Raw genomic sequence first — 22,601 nt, 5'->3', positions numbered from 1 at the left:
CTGACGACGGGGCAGTGTGGGGTGGGGACTGGGGAGACGAGACGAGACCGCGAGAGGGACACCCGGGCCGGGCGTCGTCAATTCGCGACAGCGGCCGCCGGCCTTGTCCGCCCCGCTCGTGCCTCCATCGCACCGCACGCGCCGTCGTCGCCACGTCGGCTCTCACGGGAGACCTGTCACCGCTCCCCCGTTTCGTTTTCGCAATTTTTTTAAACCTAGTTACACTTTATGATTAGACAATATTTATCAAATAAAAATAAAAATACCACGGTGTCAAAATTCAAAAAAAAAATTTAAATCTAAACAAGACCTTATTTCTAGCATATGCATATACGGACCCCTTGGGATTTGTAGATTTGGTTGGAGGATGAGATGAGATCCGCCTTTACCGAGTAGTACACTTTCTTGACGCACACGCGAGTACCAGCCAGGATGGAGATCGTGCGCGTGCCGCTGCCGCGTGGTCCCCAGCGCTCTCTCCAAACGGACGGAGCGGGCCTTGGAGGCTGTCGTGTGGGCTTGCGCTGTCGCGGCGCGCGGCCACAGAGCGCCCGCGTCCGCCGTGTTCTCTCTCCTTTTGCATTCGTGTCGGCTCCCAGCGGCAGCGCTAGGACGGCTCCGGCGTCCGCCGGTCCGCGCGACGCGTCCCCACCGGCCAGTGTCACAGTGTGAGTGGAGAGTTTCCTAAACTATCGTGTCATATAAAATAAAATGAAACTGGGATGAAACACTCACTCTCAATGGAGAGTTTTATTTCATAGTTTCATAGACAGTTAATTACAAGACTCATGCAGAGTTGGTAATCGTAATAAGAGAATTTCATCTAGATGAAACTCATTTTTCTCTCTCTTAAATACACTGTCATGTCATCAAAACAATCTATGTGGCAATCTATTTAATGCAAATGAAACTCACATAAAACTCCCATTAAGACTGACTTTAGGGACAAGTAGGAGAGAACATCAATGAGTTACTATTAGGTCACTCTCAATGCATAGTTTCATGGTACAGTTATCAAAACTAAAAACTAGGTAACCGAGCCATATGAGTTTCATGGGACGAAACTCCTCTTTCATCTGATGAAACTCCTTCATTTAATGACCCTGCTAAGACAATAATTTTGCTTATGTGGCACCCCATTTAACGTGCATGACACTCCCATGAAACATGTATTGAGACTCGCCTTAGTATCTATTTTAGGAGAAGCTAATAAACCTTAATGAGCTAATAAATCTTAATGAGCCTTGTCTATCTAATAACCGAGTGTTGGATACTCGATTTTTTTTTATAATATAAAAAAAAGAGAGAACCGAGGAGGGACCAGCGAGGTCGTCGTCGTCGTTGTCAACGCATGCAGCTAGCGAGCGAGATGGTGTGCATGGCACTATGCCAGACCAGCCGAGGACTGGACGAGGACAGACAGCCAGCCGTCTGGGTGCTCGGTCGACACGGAGCAAAAGCGATCGAGGGCGGCGAGCAAAAGCGCCGGCGCGGCGCGCGCGGGTGGTGGTACACCGTACCGTGCATGTCAGGGACGAGATGGGGATCCGCCGGATCCCATCATCCATCTGCCGGCGATGGGACGCGAGAAGCTAGTAGTATTGGGCACGCACATGAATGCATGGCCCGCGGCACTGCGAAGCGCACCATGAGCCACATGCATGTGGCTTTGCTGCGGGCGGCGCACCACCCAGAAGGCCAGAACCAACGTGGTGCTGGTGCTGCTGGTGCAGCAGGGCGGGGGCGGGGCGCGCACTCCATCGCTGCAGCCTGCATAGTTTTGCTCGTGCCTATGCAGTACAGTACGTTCTCGCGGGGCTGTGTGAAAAAGCAGTGCACTATCAATTTGGAGATTTAGGCCTTGTTTATATTTAATTTTTTTAAAATCCAAATACTGTAGAACTGCCAATTTATTTTTAATAATTATCATTCGATTATAGACTAATCGAATTTGTCAAAAGATTCGCGAGAAGATGGATGGACAAGAACATGATGTGAGCCAGAGATACGTACTCTGTAGTACCTTTATCTGTTCGTGTTGCCATCCCAGTTTCGTGAAGGTTCCGGTGCAACGCATCCAGACGGCATGGCATGGCACGACAAAGTCAGAGGCTGCGTACGTATACTACAGGCCACCCTAGCTCGGCGGTCGACGGCGGCGGCGCTGCTGGTTCGAAAGAGTTAAAAGGTTTTCTTTACTTCCACCTCAAATTCCAAAACTTTTTAAAATTCTTCGTCACATCGAATCTTTAGACACATACATGGAGTATTAAATATAGACAAAAATAAAAACTAATCGTTCGTTTAGATCAAAATTTACGAGACGAATCTTTATTCTAGTTAGTTTATGATTGAACAATAACTAGTACAAATAAACAAAAATACTACGGTATGACGAAAATTTTCACTTGAGAAATTAAACACGGCCTAAAGCCAAGGCATCCCCCGGCGGATACCGCAGTTTGTGGTGTCAACTCTAGCTGCTCGTCGGCCGACGTCAACGCCGCCCGGGCGACCTTGGCCTTGTTTAGTTCAACCTAAAAATTAAAAAGTTTCGAATATTTCGGTACATGTATGAATCATTAAATATAGATAAAAATAAAAACTAATTGTATAGTTTACCTGTAAATCGGGAGATGAATCTTTTTAATTATAGTTAGTCCATAATTAGACAATATTTACCACAAACAAACGAACGTACTAACGAAATCCAAAATCTTTTCGCATCAAGTTTACACAGAGACCGGCTCGGTCTGGCCGCTATCTGCTCTTCCGTACGTGCGTTGAAAACCGTGGAGGAGGAGGTGAACATTTCCGTTTTCAGACGGGCGGCAGGTCGGCGGCCGGGGTCGCGCAGCCGTCGTCGTCGTCGTCATCTACGCATGGTACGGTGCAGACTGCCGAGAGAAAAGAGACGCGTGCATGCATGGTGGTGGTTTGTTCTCTGTCCAAAGAAACGCACCATCAGCCACACAGTGCGCTTGAGCTTGAGATTGCCGCAACTTTTCCTCCTGCACTGATCCGCATCGCACCCGATCCAGATCCAGATCCAACGACGTCGTCGTGGTGCGTGGCAGCTCGTGCCGCCGTGAAACTTGTCCGCCGGGCGGCGGCCGGCGGGCCACCGCACCGCTCACCGCTCAGCGCAAGCACAGGCCTGTACGGCAAAGTGCGGCCGTAACAGGCTGCAGAGCGCGAGGGATGTGTGGCGTACACTATGGACGCACGCGCAGGTACGGAGCCGATGTGGCCATGCAGTGCATGGCTAACGGGGTGTCTGGCTCTACGTTTTTCAGCTCCTCTTCAGTCAAACGGTTTCAGTTCTACGCACTCATTCGAAGAGAAAGGATAGAGTTGTGAGAGCACCTAAAGAAGTACTCTACAAACTCCAGTTTTTTGTGGAGCTGCTCTATGATGTAGTTTGTGAAGCAGAGTTTGTAGAGCAGTCACAACACCCCTAAAACTCCAACGGCCGCAATGTGACGGGGTGACTGAAGATTGGTCTAGCAATTTATTAACAAACTGTGTAATTAGTTTTTAGTTTTATCTATATTTAATGCTCTATGTATTTGTCTTAAGATTCTATGTAACGAAAAATCTTTAAAAATTTTAGGTTTTTTGAGTGAACTAAATAAGAATGAAAAAAAATGAAAAAGTGAAAAGCGCATGCATGCGTGCATGATGCATGCCAATGTAGTGGAGTTGCCAATGAGTTCGCCTTTGGTTCCATCGTCCACTCCAGTCCACTGTCCACTCCACTCCACTCCACTCCAGGCAACACATCGCAATGAGTTCGGTGTGGCCTGTGGGAGATCGCTGCCTGGGCCAGGGTCAAACAGCGCAGGCCGGCCGCCGGGCGAAGCGAAGGGGTTGCTGCTGCGCTGCTGCTGGGCTTCGTGAAAGACTGACAGTATGGGCTGCGGGATCCTGGGCCTTGCTGCTACGGGAGGCCTCCGCAGTAGGAGGAGAGCCTGTGGGCCGGACGTTTTCGCTAACTGTGGGCTACCTTAGTCATTGAACCCCATTTGGGCCTTCTAAAAAACATTGGAACGCCAGATTTTTTTTTTGTATTTCTGAATTTTTCTTCCTCTGAAATTAAATGAAATTACAGCGTTTTAAATGCGCGTTACACCTGTATGTCACCTTGCACTGCCCAGATGCTTCTTTATCTGAAGAGGAAACCCGTTGCCACCATGGCTCCCTCGCGCTCTCGCTATGCTCAGTCTACTTTGGAGCTGAATTTGTAACACAATAATTTTCAGCGGAGAACGGAGAATTGAGGCTGAGCCGTTCGGTTTTGCTTTTAACCTCTTCTGTCAGTGTCAGCTAGTCTCTGCTTTCGCTCTGTTTGTTCCACATACAGACCAGATGTCTTGGTGTTCATCTCGATTACTCGCTGTTCACATTAGGCTTGCTTCTGGTCGTCATCTCAAAAGAGGAGCATCACCGTACAGAAATTCTTCTAATGTTTGTTGAGATAATGAAAACACTGTTGCGTGTTTCCCGCATTTTGGCTGAAGTTGAAATAACAGACAGCTCTGTACATCTTTGAATTGGTTGATACAGGGTAATACTATCCATTTATCTAAAAATGCCAAATGGAGAAAACTGTTAAGCAAAATCCCCCTTTTTCACCTTCGAAAAGTTGGGAGGAATCTGTTAAATTAAAAATCTTGAATACATCTTTCTTACAGACCATGGCTCTCTTACGGCGCAAGTATGTTACAAATATACTGACTGACAGGCACGTCAACGGTCAAAATGACATTCTGGCATCCCAGTATATAGCACTTTGCAACCTATAGCAGAACAAATACTACTGCATCACACTAACAATCAGTCAAAAGTACACTAGAAGCACCTCCAATCAGCAACAGATATACATATATGCTCCGGATCTAGCTGTTGTACCTGCAGAGCACCCTGCATTTGAGCAGCCTGTCCTGGACATAGAACCCAGGCAGCACCATGAGTTTCACCTGCGACGACGACGGCAGCGGATGGTTCTGCGACCGCTGCTTGTCGAACAGCACATCCTCCATGTACGTCTGATCGAACGCCCTGTTCTCCTCAACCCGCAGGATCGTCAGCGGCGGGCTGAAGGAGAAGGCCAGCAGGTGGAGCAGCCAGATGCACTTGGATGCCACAAAGAAGCACTGCAGCAGCTGCTCAGCCCATGGCCACGACCAGTTAAGGGTGGACACGATGCAGCTCATCTTCTGGTCGCAGAAGCGGCTGAAATCCTCGCAGTGGTACTTGGTGCCCTTCTTCAGGACCTCGTTCCAGCTCAGGTTGCGCAGCGCGACGAACGACGCGAAGCTCTCCTGCCGGTCCTGCTTAGGGTCGAGGCACTTGGGCGACCCGTTCTTCTGGAACGTGCAGTTCTCGAAGTCTTGGTACATTGCTTGGTTCATCAGAGCTTCGAGGTGGTACAGCACTAGTTTCGGGTGCTTGTCACTGAGCGTGATTTGATATGGCTGTAGGAGTAAATTTAGTTTATCTGATAGTCCGTTGTCAGCATCTTCAACTTGCTGTATCAATACCTTGCAGAACTGTTTTATGGAAAGACGGGCCTCGGATACTATCTGCAAAAACCCTTCCACCATAACCTCATGACTGACGGGCAAGGAATTGTCTCTGCTCCCGCTAACTGACCTAGTCGATCTCTTTGAGTGACATTGCATGTTCTTTGCGCTCGTCGCTTGCTTTAGAGCCTTCTTTAATTCCGAACAGTATGCTTCCAGGCTCACTAGCTTGGTAGTCAGTTCTCCTAGTGATAGTTTCATCTCAGATACTTCTTGCAGGGCAGCGTCCCTGTGCTCATTGGCCTCAACAACCTCTTTCTTCAGGGACTCCAGTGAGAACACACCCCAGTCCTTCAGAAGCTGTGACATGTTCTCACATTCGATGGTGTTCGGCGACATGTCTGATTTCGGTTTCCTCTTTGACTTTGGTAAGAGCCAGGAGAGAATATGTGGCCCTTTGTGCCTTGTCCGGGAGAAGGCAGCAGGGTGGTAGTTTGACAGGGGCGCGGTGCTATTGAGGTTCTTCAAGGACTTGGCATCAGCTTCAGTGTCCCGACTGATAGTTGCAGGCTTGCAGGTATTACACGTTGTGACGGCCTTAAATTCAGTTAAGTCTGTCAACCTGCTGGCTGACCTAATCAAACTGTCAGCAGAGAGGGTGGGTTGAAGGAGTAACAGATGGTTTCTGCATGCCTTTCTGTTCCGCAGGTGCTCATTTGATGAAGAAAAATGTAGCTCGCTGTTTGACGAAGAGAAGGTGTTGTGATTGTCGAAATCCGAGAATGCCACCTCGTCTTCTAGGCCATCATGGTCCAAACCGATGCCACTCCAGTTCTCGGATAGACTCCTGTTATCTTGCCGAATGTAGTTCATTCCACCCAAGGGCTCTTCATCATAAGTCTGGGAATTCATCAAAGCAAGCAGCAAAGTTTATGCTACAGTTACAGTACGAAATGGAATCGAAAGTACAGCAGCATGAAGCAAAACAAGCACTATCCATAGAAAAATGTTGTACCAGCAAGCAACACATTAACGCAACCATTTAGTGTTTCATAATTTCAGTGTAGACATGATACTACTATACTGATCAATTGACTCTTCATGTTCGCGAGTGTCAGTACTCTACTTTATGCTGGCATCCCCAGCCAGTTCTGGGCCCTTGTGGCCATAATCTCTTGTAATGCACTTTATTGAAAGCAGGGTTCCACCTATATCTTTTTTAAAAAAAATCAATTGATTATGTACATCGATTTGGAGTCCATGAGACCCTGAATTTTTATATATTGAGGTAATGATGTTCCACCATGCAGCAAAACAACCTTTTCAGACAACCTGACAGCTTAAATAAAGTTCAGTCCAATGCTGAGGAAATGGCTCATTATATTCCGCCAAAGCGTATGAGTAGAATGCTTTTAGATGTTGACAGAAAACAAATGAAGTAGCAAAAATCATTCCTCGACAGCTGTACGGACAAAAATGAGAAAAGATTTATCTTCACGAATCCTTTTTTCTGTATCTTAGTTGGGAGTCACTGAAAACATCTAGACAGCAGATCCACCAGGATGCTTCTGTGAAATGAAATGCAATCAAGTAACCGCTTTACTGTTCTCGGCTTCTAGCATGACTCCAACCAAACTCCATCGATTGAACTGTAATTTACGCCTAGAAATCCAAGTTAACCTCTTAAAAGAACATTGTCGCAACAAGAAGAACAATCTAATAGCCACAAATTTTGCGAAAACATCAGCATGGGAAGGCAGGGCATGCGAATCCAGCAGCAAAGGAGGCACCTTCCAGGTTTTCACACACAAACACACCCCTGGAACCAAATAAACAAACAACAAACGTGGCTGCAACTGCAACAAGTTTGAGAGGCTCGGCGGTCCGCTTACCGGGGCAAACACGGGGTAGTCCTCGGCGGCGGCGGGCAGGAGGACCGGCCTGGTGAGCGCCGGCGACGCGGCCGGCGGCAGGCGGATGACGGCGGGGCTGCGGCTGGCACTGGCGTAGGTGCCAGCATTGGAGGCGCCGCCGCCGCCGCCTTGGAGGAGCGCGGCGTGGAGCGCGCGCAGCTCGGCGGCCTTGGCGACAGCGGCCTGGATGTCCAGGCGCGAGGTCGGGAGCGCCGGCGGGAGGTAGGCGGCGGAGGAGGAGGAGGCGGAGGCGGAGGCGGTGGCGGTGGCGTCCGCAGCCATGGCGCCGGCGCGGGTCAAAGGCCGCGCCTTTGGCTGGTGGCTTGGGCTGCGCTGCAGTTACTGCGGCTGGCCGGAGGCGTGGAGTGGAGGCGTGGGCGGGGGAGTTCTCGTCATTGGGGCCTGGGGGGTGGGGGCTGGAAATTAAAGCAGTGGAGTCTGAGACACTGGATGCCGTGCCGCAGGCTGAGGGGGGAAGAAAGGAATAATGGCGTGTTCCTCCTGGTTGGTTGCCTGTTTTGTTTTAAACCTTGTGTTTTATAATTATAATTGCAGAGAGACTTGTAGGAAATGAAATCTTATGCTCGCTCACCGTCTGCAGGTTGCGAGGGGAGGGGATGATCGTATCAGCGACCTTATTCTACCGGCTATCGGTTAGATAGCGAGAGGATCAGCTCATTCGGTTGGTCAGTTGCAAGTCAAACGGCAAGTGCGTTGTCGTCAAAAAAGAAAAAAAAAAAACGTCAAGTGCGTGCATATCCTGGCAATCTAGGCGCCGGTTAGATTTGCTTGGCTAGCGGGGCTCCATTCATTCGTACTTATTTGCCGATTCTATTTGTCATCTAATAATATTTTTCTTTCAAAAAAATAGTAAATAATATTTTTAGTAATAGCTTTATAGACAAGCACAAACGGGCTCAGTGATCCGGCAGCATGTATGTATACTTCTACACCATCAAATGGATAAACTCGAGCATTCTTCTCTCTTTTATAGATTGTGTGTAGTACTAACGTAGTATCGCATTTCTCTGCTTTTGTTTTATCCGTGTGATTCGGGCTGCTAATGATAATGAAGAAGGCCACAGGCCAGCAGCGGATTTGAAGATCTGTAGCTTTGTACGTATAGGATGGAGCACATGGTATCAATGGAAGAGTGCATCTTAAGGCAGGCATCATCAAAACCCCTTCCAGTCTGTCAATGGCACGCTATTATTCTTTTAGAGCAAATATAAGAAGCTGATGTAAAGGGGTAATAGAAAATGTTACATCAGATTTGTGCTAACATAGACTCTACAAGAGAGCAAGGAAGCCGCACACATGTCAAACATCTAATGTCAAGCTCCAACAAATTTTGCGAGGGAATAAGATGGACCAGGCAAGTGGGCTTTAGATAAGCTAGAGATGATATGATAATGGTATATACCCCCTCTGTTTGTGAATAAATCAATTTCTGTAGTCGGTTTAAATCAAATCATTTTTATGTTTGACCGAACTTATAGAGAAGAGTATTAATAGTAGTTATAATATCTAAATATGTATATTATGGTGTATCTAAGTACACTAATTTGGTGTCATAATTGTTGGCACTCTTTTTATATAAATTTGGTCGAGGTTAAATGTACTTAATTGAAAAGAATGAACTATATATAGATATTGTTTTAATCAGGAGTTTAGGACACAGAGAGTACATGCAACCATCATCAATTTTCTTTTATAATTAACTAGTAGTATTTGTTATTAAAAAGGGTTCCACGTACGAACGAATGCGCGCGGCATCAAAGGATTGTCCTGTTGCTGCACCAGTTATTACTGGTGCGTGCGCCCCCACCACCGTACCTCCGGTTGATCGATCTCCTTCAGTACCCGTGTGTTTGGTTGGGGTTGGGTGGGTTGGGTTGGATCCAACTCAGTTTTTGAGGACGGAGCCAATCTAAAAGAGTGTTTGGTTGCACTTCGATTTTGGGACAGACCCAACCCATTTCAGTGTTTGGTTGAAGGATTAGGGACGGAGCGGCTCCGTTCAGTGTTTGGTTGAAGGAATTCAGTGTTTGGTGAACATCAACCCGGCTGGAGCGGCTCCGTCCGCCAGATTTTGACGGACGAGTCCAACCCGCATCTGAGAAGAATATTCCACTCTGGAGCCAACCCAACCCTCCCATCCTCCAACCAAACAGCCACGGAAACGTGTTCGCTCCGACCCGGCTCACCCCGCTCTCCAACCAAACACGCGGTACGTTACGTGATGCAGTCCCCATGGCCATGCCCGTTCGGCGGTGTGGCGAACGCGCCCAATGCACTGCAGCGTCGTGTACGTGCAGGGCCAAGCTATATGATATGATTGGGTCGCTGAAGGAAAACACTGCACGTACGCCCCCACTGTCTCGTTCTCGTCGTCTGTCATCGACACCGCCAGCACCCAACCGTGGCAATTGCAGAAGCTAGCTGTGTGGCTGTATATATGTAGGGTCGTCGTCGGTGGCCCGGCTTTGGAAGAAGGCAATCCAACAATCCACGTTAGTTACGATCCAGCTGATGATGGAAGCGTCTTGCATATATACTAGTTGCATCGCATGCCACGAATAATGAAGAAGCTATTAAGGCCTTGTTTAGTTCCCAAAAAATTTTACAAAATTTTTCAGATTCCCTGTCACATCGAATCTTTAGACACATGCATGAAGTATTAAATATAGACAAAAATAAAAACTAATTGTACAGTTTGGTCGAAATTGACGAAACGAATCTTTTGAGCCTAGTTAGTCCATGATTGTACAATATTTGTCAAATACAAACGAAAAAGCTACAGTGTCGATTTTGTAAAATATTTTGGAACTAAACAAGGCCTAAGCTGAGCTTATCCTAATCCAATCATGTACGGCATGTGTGTGGAATAGTAGTAGAACCAGAAAGGCAGGCAGCAACTTGGATCTCTTCTCTCCAGCGACGACGTTTGTGTTGTGCGGGGGGGGGGCCGGGCACGTACTGTAGCCTTTTTGTGCCTGGCTACTGTTTGTTCACAAGGCATTTGTACGTATAATATGAAACCGATCGACATGTACCTTCGTTGTCTTGTTGTTCTCGTGTACTTGTACTTCCCAGTATAAAACTAGTGCAACTAAGGCCTTGTTTAGTTCGCAAAATTTTAGTTTTTTTTGCTACTGTAGTACTTTCGTTTTTATTTGACAAACATTGCCTAATCACGGATTAACTAGACTCAAAAGATTCATCTCACAAATTTCAGATAAACTGTGTAATTAGTTTTTATTTTTATCTTTATTTAATGTTCCATGTATGCGACCAAAGATTCGATGCGACGGGAATCTTGGAAATTTTTACGTATACGTCTCGTGGCGTACACGTACGTCGCATCTGGCGGCGCCGTCCTGTCCTGTTACGTGCTGTGCTGGGTGTGTCTCTGACTACTGTGTGCACGACGTACTGATGGTATGGTGTATAAATACTGTTAGCTCCAGTGCACGGCCAGAGCACAGGTCCGAACCCGCAAGATGGTTCTTCTTTTTTTTCCCTCTCCTATGAAAACAAGCTCTTCATAGAGCCTGTTTAGATTCGCAATGAAAATTTTTTGGATGTCACATCGAATGTGTTGCAAGAATGTCGGGAGGGGTTTTTAGAAACTAATAAAAAAACAAATTACATAGCTCGCCAGAAAACTGCAAGACAAATTTATTAAGCATAATTAATCTGTCATTAGCATATGTAGGTTACTGTAGCACTTAAGGCTAATCATGGAGTAACTAGGCTTAAAAGATTCGTCTCGCGATTCTCAGCTAAACTGTGTAATTAGTTTATTTTTTTATCTACATTTAATGTTCCATGCATGTGTCCAAAGATTCGATGGGATGGATGAAAATTTTTTGGGAGGGGAACTAAACAGGGCCTATGTACTCTCCGTACTCAATACTATCACTACTACCCCCAACGTGGCAGGGGATGTCTGCCTGCCTGAATGCCTGATGATGCCGCCAGTAGCACGCCTGGCTAGCTAGGGGATTGTACTGTGTACCTGTCAGCACAATGTACCGAGAACAGCTTTGCTTGCGTTATCACTGTGAGACGACAAGCAGGGTCATCTCATCTCATCTCATCTGATGATATTCTGAGAGCTGCTAGGCGTGTGTGAGCGTGTGTTGCTTTTGTCGGAGCTAGCTCGTGGCTGGATGGCTGGTGGTGGGCATTTTGAGCGAGAAAGGTACTGCAGCGGCCATGCATGTTGGACTGACGCGGAACCACACCACTCCGTACCATGCTGCCATGCATGTTGCTTCGGGCGCATGCACAACGATAGCACATGCTTTGTTGTGCTGTGCCTGCATGCTGGTCTTTCTTCGGTTTCTGTCTCTCGCTCGCCTCGGAGGACTCGTTTAGGCCTTGTGATAAAAAAACTTTTTGATTTCAATACCGTAACACTTTCATTTTTATTTGATAAATATTATTCAATCATTGAGTAACTAGGCTTAAAAAAATTGTCTCGTGATTTACATATAAACTGTGCAATTAGTTATCTTTTTTTATCTATATTTAATGTTTCATACATGTGCTACAAGATTCGATATGATGAGAAATCTTGTAAAGTTTTAGGTTTTTGGGTTCATCTAAACAAGGCCTTAGTCTGTGAAAAGAACATTAGACATGTGTCAGAAGCATGTCGGGAGGATACTAATCATAAAAATAAATTATATAGCTCGCTTGAAATTTACAAGATGAAATTATTAAGCCTAAATAATTCGTTATTAGCATATCTAAGTTACTGATTTACAACTAAACTGTATAATTAGTTTTATTCTAGATTTGATGTTCCGTATATGTGTGTCTGAAGATTTGACGGGATAGCTAAGAATTTATGGGCGTTATTTCATTTCGATGATAAGGCAGATATGGAAAAGTATTATTTATTATTTTGTTGTGAGATAAAAAAAAATTTATTATAAGTCAAGCGAACAGGTGACACAGTCCTGGTAGGTGTAGCGAACGCGCGCGCACTGCTGCCGTGGTACTAAACTAGCGCAAGTATATGTCTCGTGCGTCGTACATGCATGCTGCGTCGGCCGGGCGCGGGCACACACGGCACGGGGTTGGTAACAGCGTGCTGTAGTGTCTGCCTGTGTGTGGTGTGGTGTGGTGGATACTCCTACCCTGCTACACGACGACCAGAGCAGGTGCAGGGTGCAGCCTTGCAGGTCCTAAACCCGGCCAGTAACTCGGCCGTCAGATGGTTCCTAATCAGGGTTCTACTTCAGCTTCGAAAAAAGCTCTTGTACTACTTTACTACTACTACCCCCAACGTGACAGGGGATGTTTGCCTGCCTGCGTGCGTGATTGATGGTGATCACGTAATTAAGTAGCACCGTTTGTTTAATAATAATGGAATAGGCCATCTAATCTAATGTAAACGCCACCCAATCCAATGACACCGCCCAGTAACAGTAACAGTGTAGCAGACGATAGCTAGGGGACTGTACCGTACCTGTCAGCAGCACAACGTACGCTTTTCATTCGCTATGGTCAATATAATTTAGAAATGGGAGCAACATTTGCTTATAAAACGCCCACTCAGACGAGCAGGGGCCTGATCTCATCCGAGAGCTCTTGTCGGAGCTGGTGGCCAGATCGATGGTGGTGGCATACTGGCATTCAGCGAGAAAGGTAGCGGGGCCATGCCCATGCATGACGCGCTTTCTTGCTTGTTTGGACTGACGCGCGGCACCACTCCGACCGACCGACCGCCAATAATATTTGCTTGGGGCGCATACATGCACAGCCACAGCGATAACACACATACTATGGTCTTGTTTAGGCCTTGTTTACTTTCCAGAAAATTTTGTAAAATTTTTCACATTCTCCGTCACATCGAATCTTTAGACGCATATATAGAGTATTAAATATAGACGAAAATAAAAACCAATTGCACAGTTTGGTCGAAATTGACGAGACGAATCTTTTGAGGCTAGTTAGTGCATGATTAGACAATATTTGTCAAATACAAACGAAAATCCTACGGTGCCTGTTTTGCAAAAAAATTTAGAACTAAACAAGGCCTTAGATCACCCAGAAATCCAAAAAGTTTTGAAGATTCCCCATCACATCGAATCTTGCGGCACATGCATGAAGCATTAAATATAAACGAAAACAAAAACTAATTATACAGTTTGTCTGTAAATCGCGGGACGAATATTTTGATCCTAGTTAATTCATGATTGGATAATATTTATCAAATAAAAATGAAAATGCTACAGTAGCGAAATCCAAAAATTTTTTCGGAACTAAACAAGGCCTATGGTGTGATGTGGAGCGACCTAGCTAGCTGTGCTGTGCCTGCTGGTGCTGGCCTTTCTTCGGTTTCCAGTCGCTGGTGGAAATCGGAGAAGAGAAACAGAAGGCACCTGTGGTGGTCTCGTGGACATGAAAGCAAAAGCACCTCTGCGCCGATGATGATGAGCTGCGCCTGCGTGCGTGCCATCGTCCCCCTCTTTCTCTGGGCTTGACAAGTGAGGCCTTGTTTAGTTCCTGTAGTATTTTCGTTTGTTTGTGGTAAATAATGTCCAATCATAGATTAACTAGAGTTAAAAGATTCGTCTCGTGATTTACAGTCAAACTGTGTGATTAGTTTTTGTTTTCATCTATATTTAATGCATGAACCGTAAGATTCGATATGATATGGAATCTTGAAAACTTTTTACGAGGCCGCGGCCCGCGAGCTGACGTGCCGGCCATGTGCGTGTGCTGTGGGCGTACCCGGCCGGCCGACCGTCATCATCATCGTTGCTCTTCGCATGCAGCTGAAAATGGTTGCCGGCGCAAGTGCCGAGAACGAGGCCGGATACGGGCGGCCACCGCGAGGAATCTACTCTACTCTACTCTACTCTACTCTACTCTACTCCCTCCAGATACTACTACTACTACTACGCCTCTGCCTGTGCCTGGGCCTCGTCGGTTTCGGTTGCGCGCGCACCGCGACGCACGCGGCGGCAGGCAGCCTTTTTCTTTCGCCGGGACCGAAAACACGCACGGGCACGGCGACGGGGCCGCCCGCCCGGGGACCGCGGGCGAGTCGGGGCAAACGGGCAAGCCAAAGCAATGGGCAGCAGCTGGCAGGAACCGCGGCCGCGTAAAGGCGCCCGGTGCGGCGCTGGCCTGGCCGGGCCCCGGGACGGCGACCCACCAGCGACGACCGGGACGACCGCTAGCTGCTGCTGCACCTAGGGCGGGCCGCCTGATCATCGACCCCAGTGGCAGTGGCAGAAGCAGTCGCAGTGGCGCAGTAGCCTACCGCCATGGAGGAGGAGCCAAGGAAGCGGAGGGCACTAGTGCAGTGCAGTGCAGTGCAGCACACCTACCGGACCGGGTTGACAACTTGAGAGATGAGATGAGATGAGATGCCAAAGCCAAATGCAGGCAGCCGAGCCAGCGTTGCCTGCCGCTCTGCCTGCGGCAACCCGGTCTGCAGCAGGGGGCTGGCTGCATTTGCATCGGTGGTGGGCTGCGCTCTGCCTGCGGGCTGCAGCATGTTGCGCCGCTCAGGATAACTGGGCTCGGCCCTTCCCGTACGCTGGGCCGCTCTTCATTCTATATATCCTCACCACGCGTTTCAGAGAGGAACTAGTTTATTTGACCTCCCTCAAAAAATCGCATAAGTGTTTCTAAAAAAACAATCGCATAAGATTGATTTATCTTACTTAGAAATTCAGTTTTCTAGACTCCTTTCAAATACTGAAACTGTCGGATTTGTCTCCTAGATAGATTGGTTTTGGTAGTTGTTTTAGCTGATGCGGTGCCATATCAGCTGTCCTATATGGCACGACAATGAAGGTACATCTAACTTTTACGATAGTTCAACAAGATCAATGAGATTTTGTAGAAATATTTTTTTCAAACTGTTTTGTCCCGTAGAATCCCTTACTTATAGCTTTTTGAATGTTTCAATCAGCTATATTACACGACAAAAGGAGTAGAAAAATGTAATCTACATGTTTCCTACAAAAAAGGTAGAAATCATGTTGTCTGCTTAATAATCCATAAAATTTATAAAGTGTTACTTTGTTCCACACCCATGTAAAAAGGTAGTATATCAATGTTCTCATCTCGTTCAATTAGACCGGAATGATTAATGTGCATAAAAAATCGACTTGTCATTCACCTTCTGAGCCATGTTTATGCCTCTTGAATGTGCGAGGAATTTTGTTTCTTGTTGCAATACACTTCATCCGTTTTAAATTATAAGTTATTTTTTAACTTTTTTTTTGGTAAACTTAATTTTCTACTATCTAGATAGAACGTATGTCTAGATACATGGCAAATTAGATGTATCAAAAAAGTTAAAGCGACTTATAATTTAGAATGGAGGAGGTATTTGCTAATCTAATACTAAAACAAGAAATATTCTTTTCGAAAAATTTCATTTGTCATTCTAATCTTGCTTGTTAAAAACTACTCCGTACATGGTTCTTGATAATAATAATATTTAAGTAACTGTTGGAGTCTCAACCAGCGATTGGAGTCCATGTGACGAGGACATACAACATTTGGATTACCTTGGTTGGAACACTTTTAAATTTCATTTTGAATTAAAAATTATTTTTTAGCATGTGTTTTGTTAAAAAAAAACTTTGGTTTTACTTAAGCAGGTATATATATTGATGAATTTCATGGAAAAAATACTACTTTACATACCATGAATTTAGTTTTTTTTTTGGAGTCTATTTTAATGTTAAGCATTTTTGGTTGTTTGGAGTCTATTGTAAGGCTAAAACAGCTTAACCTAAGGCTGAGATAAAGCGTCACGAGAATAATTTTCTAATTGAAAACAAGAGGCATACTCCCTCCATCCACAAATAAATACACGTCTCGCTTCGCAAGAAGTCAAACATTTTTAAGTTTGACTAAAAATATTCAAACAATATCAATATTTGTATCTGCAAATAAGTATATTATGAAAGTATATTTCATGTTCAACCTAATGATACATATTACATATGATAAATATTAGTATATTTTTATAATATATTTGGTTAAACTTAAAAAAATTTGACTTCTCGAGAAACGAGACATTTATTTGTGGAGAGAGGGAATATCATGGCATGACTTTTATAGCATGACTAAAAAGTCTACTTTTGAAAATTTATTAGTTTGATACATGCTTTTTGTAAAAGCTTGTTTTTTTAGGTTATTCAAATAAAAAAAATTGGTTTCCTCTGTCCTGTATAAGGCCGCCCCCGCCTCGGTGCTTCTGAAAGCACGGAGTGTTCGTGCAATCGTGCGAACTGCGATCTGCTTTTGTTAGATTAGAGCTATCGCGGCATGTCTTCATCTAGTTATCGGGTAAAGGCAATCTGAGGCCTTGATTAGTTCCGATTTTTTTATTTGGATAATATAGCATTTTCGTTTTATTTCGTAAATATTGTTTAATCATGGACTAACTAGGCTCAAAAAATTTATCGCGTGATTTATAGGCAAGCTGTGTAATTAGTTTTTATTTTTGTCTATATTTAATACTCATGCATGTGTCGTAAGATTCGATGTGACAGAAAATCTTGAAAAATCGAATCTTAAAAAGTTTTTGGTTTTTGGGTGAACTAAACAAGGCCTGAGAGTTATTTTCATCTGAAAGGCTGAAGGAGCAGACATCAGATGTATTCAGAATAATTGAGCAAAAGTTACCAAACCAGCATTATTCTGGCTGGCTTATCTCACAGGGGGTAAAGCCAATCATAACATGCTGGCTCTCAAGTTACTTTTAGACATGTTCCCTATTTCTCAAGTACAGAAATGACAGATTAAGCACTAATAGTGAACCCTTTGACTAAGAAAAAAAAGAAAAATATCAATCAGTGAACACAGCTAGGCCATACGGTAGAATCAGTTCACAGTAAAACGAACACGCTAGTACCTGATAGTGACTTAGTATGTTTGAAGTCAACAGTTTAAATCATTGCCGTGAAAACAAATGTGCAAACCCAATGATGATAGAAACATGGGCTCAACAAACACAACAGCAGACCATGAAACATGGGCGCAATAAAGTTTTATTAGGTCTCTACCAATCTGATGATAGAAACATCATGGATGATCAAAATTGTCAAAACAATAGCAATTATGAACTTCCTGAAGGAAGATCTGACGTTCGCCACCAAAAGCTAACAGAAAAGCTAATAGAAAGAGATCTCACGTAATGCCACCATTTTGGGGGAATGTAAAGCAGGTCACCTTCCTCCAATATGCAATCCATGAATTCAAGAGCTGCAGTCTTCGGGTGCTCTTTTTCATCAATGTTGTCAAGATCTACCTGTTAAGACATATTAGAGCAACAAAATCACATGCAGCTCAATTTTGTTTGCAACAGAACTCAATAACCTTATTGGCGGTGCAGAGCTTCAGGATCACAACGCTATGAATGGATTTGGATTGTAACGAAGCAAAGTTGAACATGAGGGTTCCAATAAAGATAGGTTGCCAGGGCGTCCAGAAGAAAATCTAAAACCATCAAATAGTCATATTGCAGTTGCCATATATTCACTCTATTCCCGGAATTTTTTTTTAAAGACTCACTCTATTTTCAGAATCTCATTGTCACGTAGCATGTTTGGAACTGCTTCAGGCAACAATATGATTCTAAATAACAAAGTGAAGTGCTAGTAGTTTTTTGGGTATCCAATCAAGTTTTTACAGTCATGTTTTTAGCAGAAAGAATGATTCTATATATATAGTGCTTGTTTAAAACAGGTTACTTACCTGACTTTGCTTGTCATAGTTATTTGTTACAAGAATGATTAGAAAAAATAGCTCATTTACAGAATCTCAACATCAAGGTTGAGATTATTATGTAAGGTAATATATTTGGTACAGGTTCAGAAATATTTAAAATAAGGCAACAAAATAGTTATGGACAGTTCCACAAGGTAAGGTGACAGCTTTAAGGTTTCCAATCAAATTTTTACACTCATGTCACTTATGCATGTGGGCATCATTGATCTAAACAGACTACTCACCTGACTAGTATTGCTTAGCATGCTTTCTGGGTTAGGGTATAGGCCCACGGATATAGAGGCAGGATAGAGTCTAACATACTTCCTTCCCAAAACCTGCCAAGGAGTAACAACCAGATACATCAACTAATTGAGAAAGTAACTAATTTCCACATATTCAAACAGCACAGGAGTTTGTCTTTTTGAATAAATTAGTTTTTCAAAGTCAAACTGAGAATTAAATGGCATTTTCCCTCAGTTACAGGGATTTGTGGACTGAAAGTAACTTGCCTTCGATAAAAGGAAACAAACACAAGATGTCCTCCTAGTAAAATTATAGGAAGACTTCAAACATGTTTTTCTGCGGCCTGTTGTTTGTATAGGAAGCTTGCTGATTTTAATTTCAAGCATAGAAGTAAGAACAATAGTTTCTGTAAGACTTCACTAGAAAGCCTGCTGAAAGCAGAAAAAAATGCCAAGCAATGAAGCAACACGGTTGCTAGAATTGTGGCCAGAGAAACAAACCATCATATCACAATAGCAATAATAAAAAGAAAATAGTGGTAGGACATGAGTACTGATGCAATAAATAAAATGGCCAACTTCTTAAACATGGCGCATTCAATTATCCATGGTAACCAACACACATAACTCAAGAATATAGACATGAACAAACAGGGTTTTAACATAGATATTGTTTGTGTCATACCTGAGCAAAAAGGTGGTTGTGATGTGGGTCATGATGCAATGGAGTTATTGTCCCATGAGGACCGAACCAAGCATTAAGTGACTGGAGTTTGCCACCGCCAGCTAAACAGTACTCAGGAACAGAAATGTCTTCGTGGAGCTCCTTTATCTGTCAAATGTTACAAATCAAATCCAAATGTTAGGTAAACTGCTAAGTCAGTAGATGCATGGGTTTGGTTGGTACACAAATTTTCTCACCTGGTCAAACAATTGATGCTGCGCTAAACAAGCCAAGTTTGCAGAATCACTTGACCACATCCTCTCAAGAAATTGAGAAAATGTGATAAGCTCCTGTTTCAACTCAGTACATGCATAATTTTTTCCAACCTGTGGCACCATTTGTTATGAGTGCACTTGGACCATGTATCACCAAATGTTGAAGTACCTCGAAGTATTTCTGACAGTATATTCAACCAGAAAGCAGACCTAACTTAACCAAAAAGAAGCTACAGCCCAGGCTCTAAAGAGAAGCAGCAATTTCTTATGGACAGGATTTGTTATCCATGGATAACAAAGGCCACACATTTTTTTTAAACTCTGCATGAATACTAGAATATTCTAATGCAGATGATCGGGTAAGGCAAATCTGGTAATCCAAAAGTTAGGCAACTTTTAATGATGAGCCATTGAAGAATTTGGTTCTAAACTTGTCTTTTATTAATACTTTCAAAATAGATGGTAAAGGAAATTCTGTAAGCAGAAGCATGGTGTTAGAAGTTATGATTAACATATGAAAAATAAAAGGGGCCACCAGTTACAAAAAAACATTTTGCTCACACCATCAATTATGACAGCATAATAATGGAGCGCATAATGCAGATAGCCAGATGTAATAATTTGATTTTCCAAATGTAATAAATTTTAGATCTAGTTTGAAGAGTTCAGGATCTTTAGTGTCCTAGCAACTGAAACTAATCTATGTTGCGCACCTCAAATTTACATCTTCAGTAGTCAACTTAGGTACCATAGTAATACAAAGGATAATTATGGAACAGGCGAGACTCTTCAATATTTCCGTTATTCCTTAAATCAGCCCAACTTAACTCCTGAAAAATAAGCTTGAGTACTTAATGGCAACTGGACAAATTATTGAATCGATGCACTTGTTGGATGAAGTGTTACTATGTTTTTCCCCCAAATAAAAGCATAATTTATTTGCAATTTTACATGTGAGTTCTAGTGCAAGTAGTCACCTGAACAGGAATAGTCCGATCTCCAGCTATACTCTGTAGGTACTTTATGTCCTTCCACTTTGTCCTTGCAGGCCAATGCTCAATGCATCCACTGAGTATAACAGGGGACTCACATAAAAAGTAATCACGTATAAATGCCTCCAATGAAATGCATGATCGCCTCTCAATTTGCTTACAAGATAGGGAATTCACTGGCAGAAGTTTCAGTACCTACCATTAAAAGCGGAAAATTGATAAATTAGTAATGTAGTGCAAATATGACAAATTAAATTCAACTTTTGTACACTACGTCACTACCTTGGTTAAACTTAGTCATGCAAATGAGAAATTTAGTGAATAATTTTCCTAGAAAAGAATCAGCGCACATGGCAAACCATGACTTTGAGTAATGGTAACTTAGGATGGAACACCAAAAATATGCAAAATCAGGCACTAAAGTAGTTAAACAAAATCAGATAATCTGTAGAAGATGCTCCATTTTGTACCTTGAACCCCAATCTAGTATACCCTACTTGAATTTCAGATTGTGAACAACTAAACCTGAAAAAAAATCTAGTACATCCTACTTGAATTTCAGATTCCAAATAACAACTAAACTCGAATTGATCAGAAGTCAAAGTTTCTCTACCAAGTGACCGCCAAATGCAGGAAACTAAGCCAGCATTCCTACTGGAACTCGAATATTCCGCACCTCTGAAACAAATAGTCTGTTTAGTTCAACTGAGGCACCTGTAAGACCGATCAAAGTTAGTATGGACCTAGGAAGGTATGATGGCGCAGCATTAGGGACCTGATGTACTCCCCTCTTCAAACATAAAAACCAACTAGGATGGAGGATGCTCATCATTGAGATACGCGTGATAGAGTCACCCTCCGTGCTTCTCATATATGCTGGTCAAGCGGCTAACTTAAAATGAGATGAGAAATACTGCATGATGAAACTACTAAACAACTTCGTACAGAAACAGAACAATCCAAACCAATAACGCCGTTGGTGAAACCTGAAATGACTGTACGAAGCACTACATTTGCACAACGCAATCGACAGAAGCGGATGCGAGATCGTAGCACAGCGACGGGCCACGATATAGGAGTACTCACATCGGCAAGGTCTCGGCCCCGCGCGATCCCTTCCTCCCACCTCTGCACATCCCCATCGGCGACCGGGACCGCGGCCGCCTCGCCGCGGCCGAGCCCCGCGATGGCGTCGTCGAGCTCGGCGCGTAGGAGGCCCCCACCCATGATGAGCCCCATGTCGAGCGCCCGGAGCGCGGCGCTGCGGTCGCCGGCGGCGGCGCGGAGGCCGGCGACGTGGAGGCAGGCGAGCGCGTAGGCGTCCCGCCACGCGGCGGCGCCGGCCTCGGCACGGGGCGCCGAGTGCAGCTGCTCCCACGCCATCTCCCGCGCCGCCTCGGCCGCGCGGAGGTCCCCCGCGGCCGCCTTCTCCGCCGAGGCCACGAACGCGAACCCGCCCTCCTCCGTTATCTGCCGCAGCAGCGCCGCCCGCTTCTCCCCGCCGGTGGCCATTGCTCCTCGATCGGCCGCTCTTTGCCGCAGAGGAATTGAATTGAAAAGCGCGGCCCAAAAGCGGCGGGCGCACAGCGCGGCAGGCACCCGACGTCCCGACCCGAGCAAGCGAGTGAGACTGTGAGAGAGGCGCAGGCGGCCGGCCCCGTGCTCGAGAGATATTTACGGCGGGTGTCCTCGCTGCAGCCTGCAGGTGAGATATTTTTTGCGCGAGATATTTTGGGTGCCAACTGCCAAGTGCCAACGGCTACGAAGCGAGAGTCGGGTGGGCCCGTGCGAAGAAAGATGGTTCTCGTACCTTCCGGAAAGTTCAGAAGCAGAGTGATCACGTGGAAGACCAGAAAAGAGACAACAGAGCAAGATATTTCCCGGGGCTGGAGGAGGAGGAGCTTCTCCGGCAGAGTGTTGCTTAATAAAGTAGCAAATTGTTCGTTAACACTTGTCCTTCGTGTCGCTCTTATGCTCGGTGTCATTTTCAGTTGCACGGTGGTAGCCATTTGGGCGAGCAGCTTTAGTGCTTTTTTTTTTTCAGTGTAGTATGAATTCAAGAAAATACGATCATTTATAAAAAATTATGACTTGGCTCTTGTTTGTTTGGCTGATAAGACATAGCATAATTTATTGTGTGAGAAAAAAATATTGCTGAACGTTTGGCAGATTCCGTTGATAAACTTAAACGAACTGACTTTAGACTTTCTCAACTTGCCTATTTTTTTTAAT

The 22,601-nt window shown here is 44.6% G+C and overlaps 2 protein-coding genes across 3 annotated transcripts; both read right to left on the bottom strand.

Moving 5' to 3' along the window:
* On the bottom strand, positions 4,600 to 7,916 carry LOC8064031 (IRK-interacting protein). Its single transcript, XM_002444732.2, has 2 exons — positions 7,418 to 7,916; positions 4,600 to 6,425 (listed from the first exon to the last, which is right to left on the bottom strand). The coding sequence occupies exons 1-2, from the start codon at positions 7,718 to 7,720 to the stop codon at positions 4,899 to 4,901; spliced, it is 1,830 nt and encodes a 609-aa protein (XP_002444777.1). The 5' UTR covers positions 7,721 to 7,916; the 3' UTR covers positions 4,600 to 4,898.
* On the bottom strand, positions 17,403 to 22,002 carry LOC8055179 (lysine-specific demethylase JMJ30). 2 transcript variants are annotated; one of them, XM_021465763.1, is made up of 7 exons: positions 21,456 to 22,002; positions 20,355 to 20,564; positions 19,360 to 19,488; positions 19,124 to 19,270; positions 18,439 to 18,531; positions 17,804 to 17,923; positions 17,403 to 17,735 (listed from the first exon to the last, which is right to left on the bottom strand). In XM_021465763.1, exons 1-7 carry the CDS (start codon positions 21,879 to 21,881, stop codon positions 17,544 to 17,546), a joined length of 1,317 nt encoding a protein of 438 aa, XP_021321438.1. In that variant the 5' UTR covers positions 21,882 to 22,002; the 3' UTR covers positions 17,403 to 17,543. The 2 variants fall into 2 exon arrangements, with proteins under 2 accessions (XP_021321438.1, XP_021321439.1); XM_021465764.1 differs by lacking the exon at positions 17,804 to 17,923.

Source organism: Sorghum bicolor, chromosome 7 (genome assembly GCF_000003195.3).
Source record: "Sorghum bicolor cultivar BTx623 chromosome 7, Sorghum_bicolor_NCBIv3, whole genome shotgun sequence".
NCBI classification, from domain to species: domain Eukaryota; kingdom Viridiplantae; phylum Streptophyta; class Magnoliopsida; order Poales; family Poaceae; genus Sorghum; species Sorghum bicolor.
This window is presented reverse-complemented; position numbering and strand designations above follow the sequence as displayed.

Coding starts and splice junctions, on each gene's coding strand:
- LOC8055179 (XM_021465763.1), bottom strand. CDS start 21,881: ATGGCCACCGGCGGGGAGAAGCGGGCGGCGCTGCTGCGGCAGATAACG. Junction 19,489..20,354: donor ATCGGACTATTCCTGTTCAG/GTGACTACTTGC, acceptor ATGGTGCCACAG/GTTGGAAAAAATTATGCATG. Junction 17,736..17,803: donor AGCTCTGCACCGCCAATAAG/GTTATTGAGTTC, acceptor ATGTCTTAACAG/GTAGATCTTGACAACATTGA.
- LOC8064031 (XM_002444732.2), bottom strand. CDS start 7,720: ATGGCTGCGGACGCCACCGCCACCGCCTCCGCCTCCGCCTCCTCCTCC. Junction 6,426..7,417: donor ACTACCCCGTGTTTGCCCCG/GTAAGCGGACCG, acceptor ATGAATTCCCAG/ACTTATGATGAAGAGCCCTT.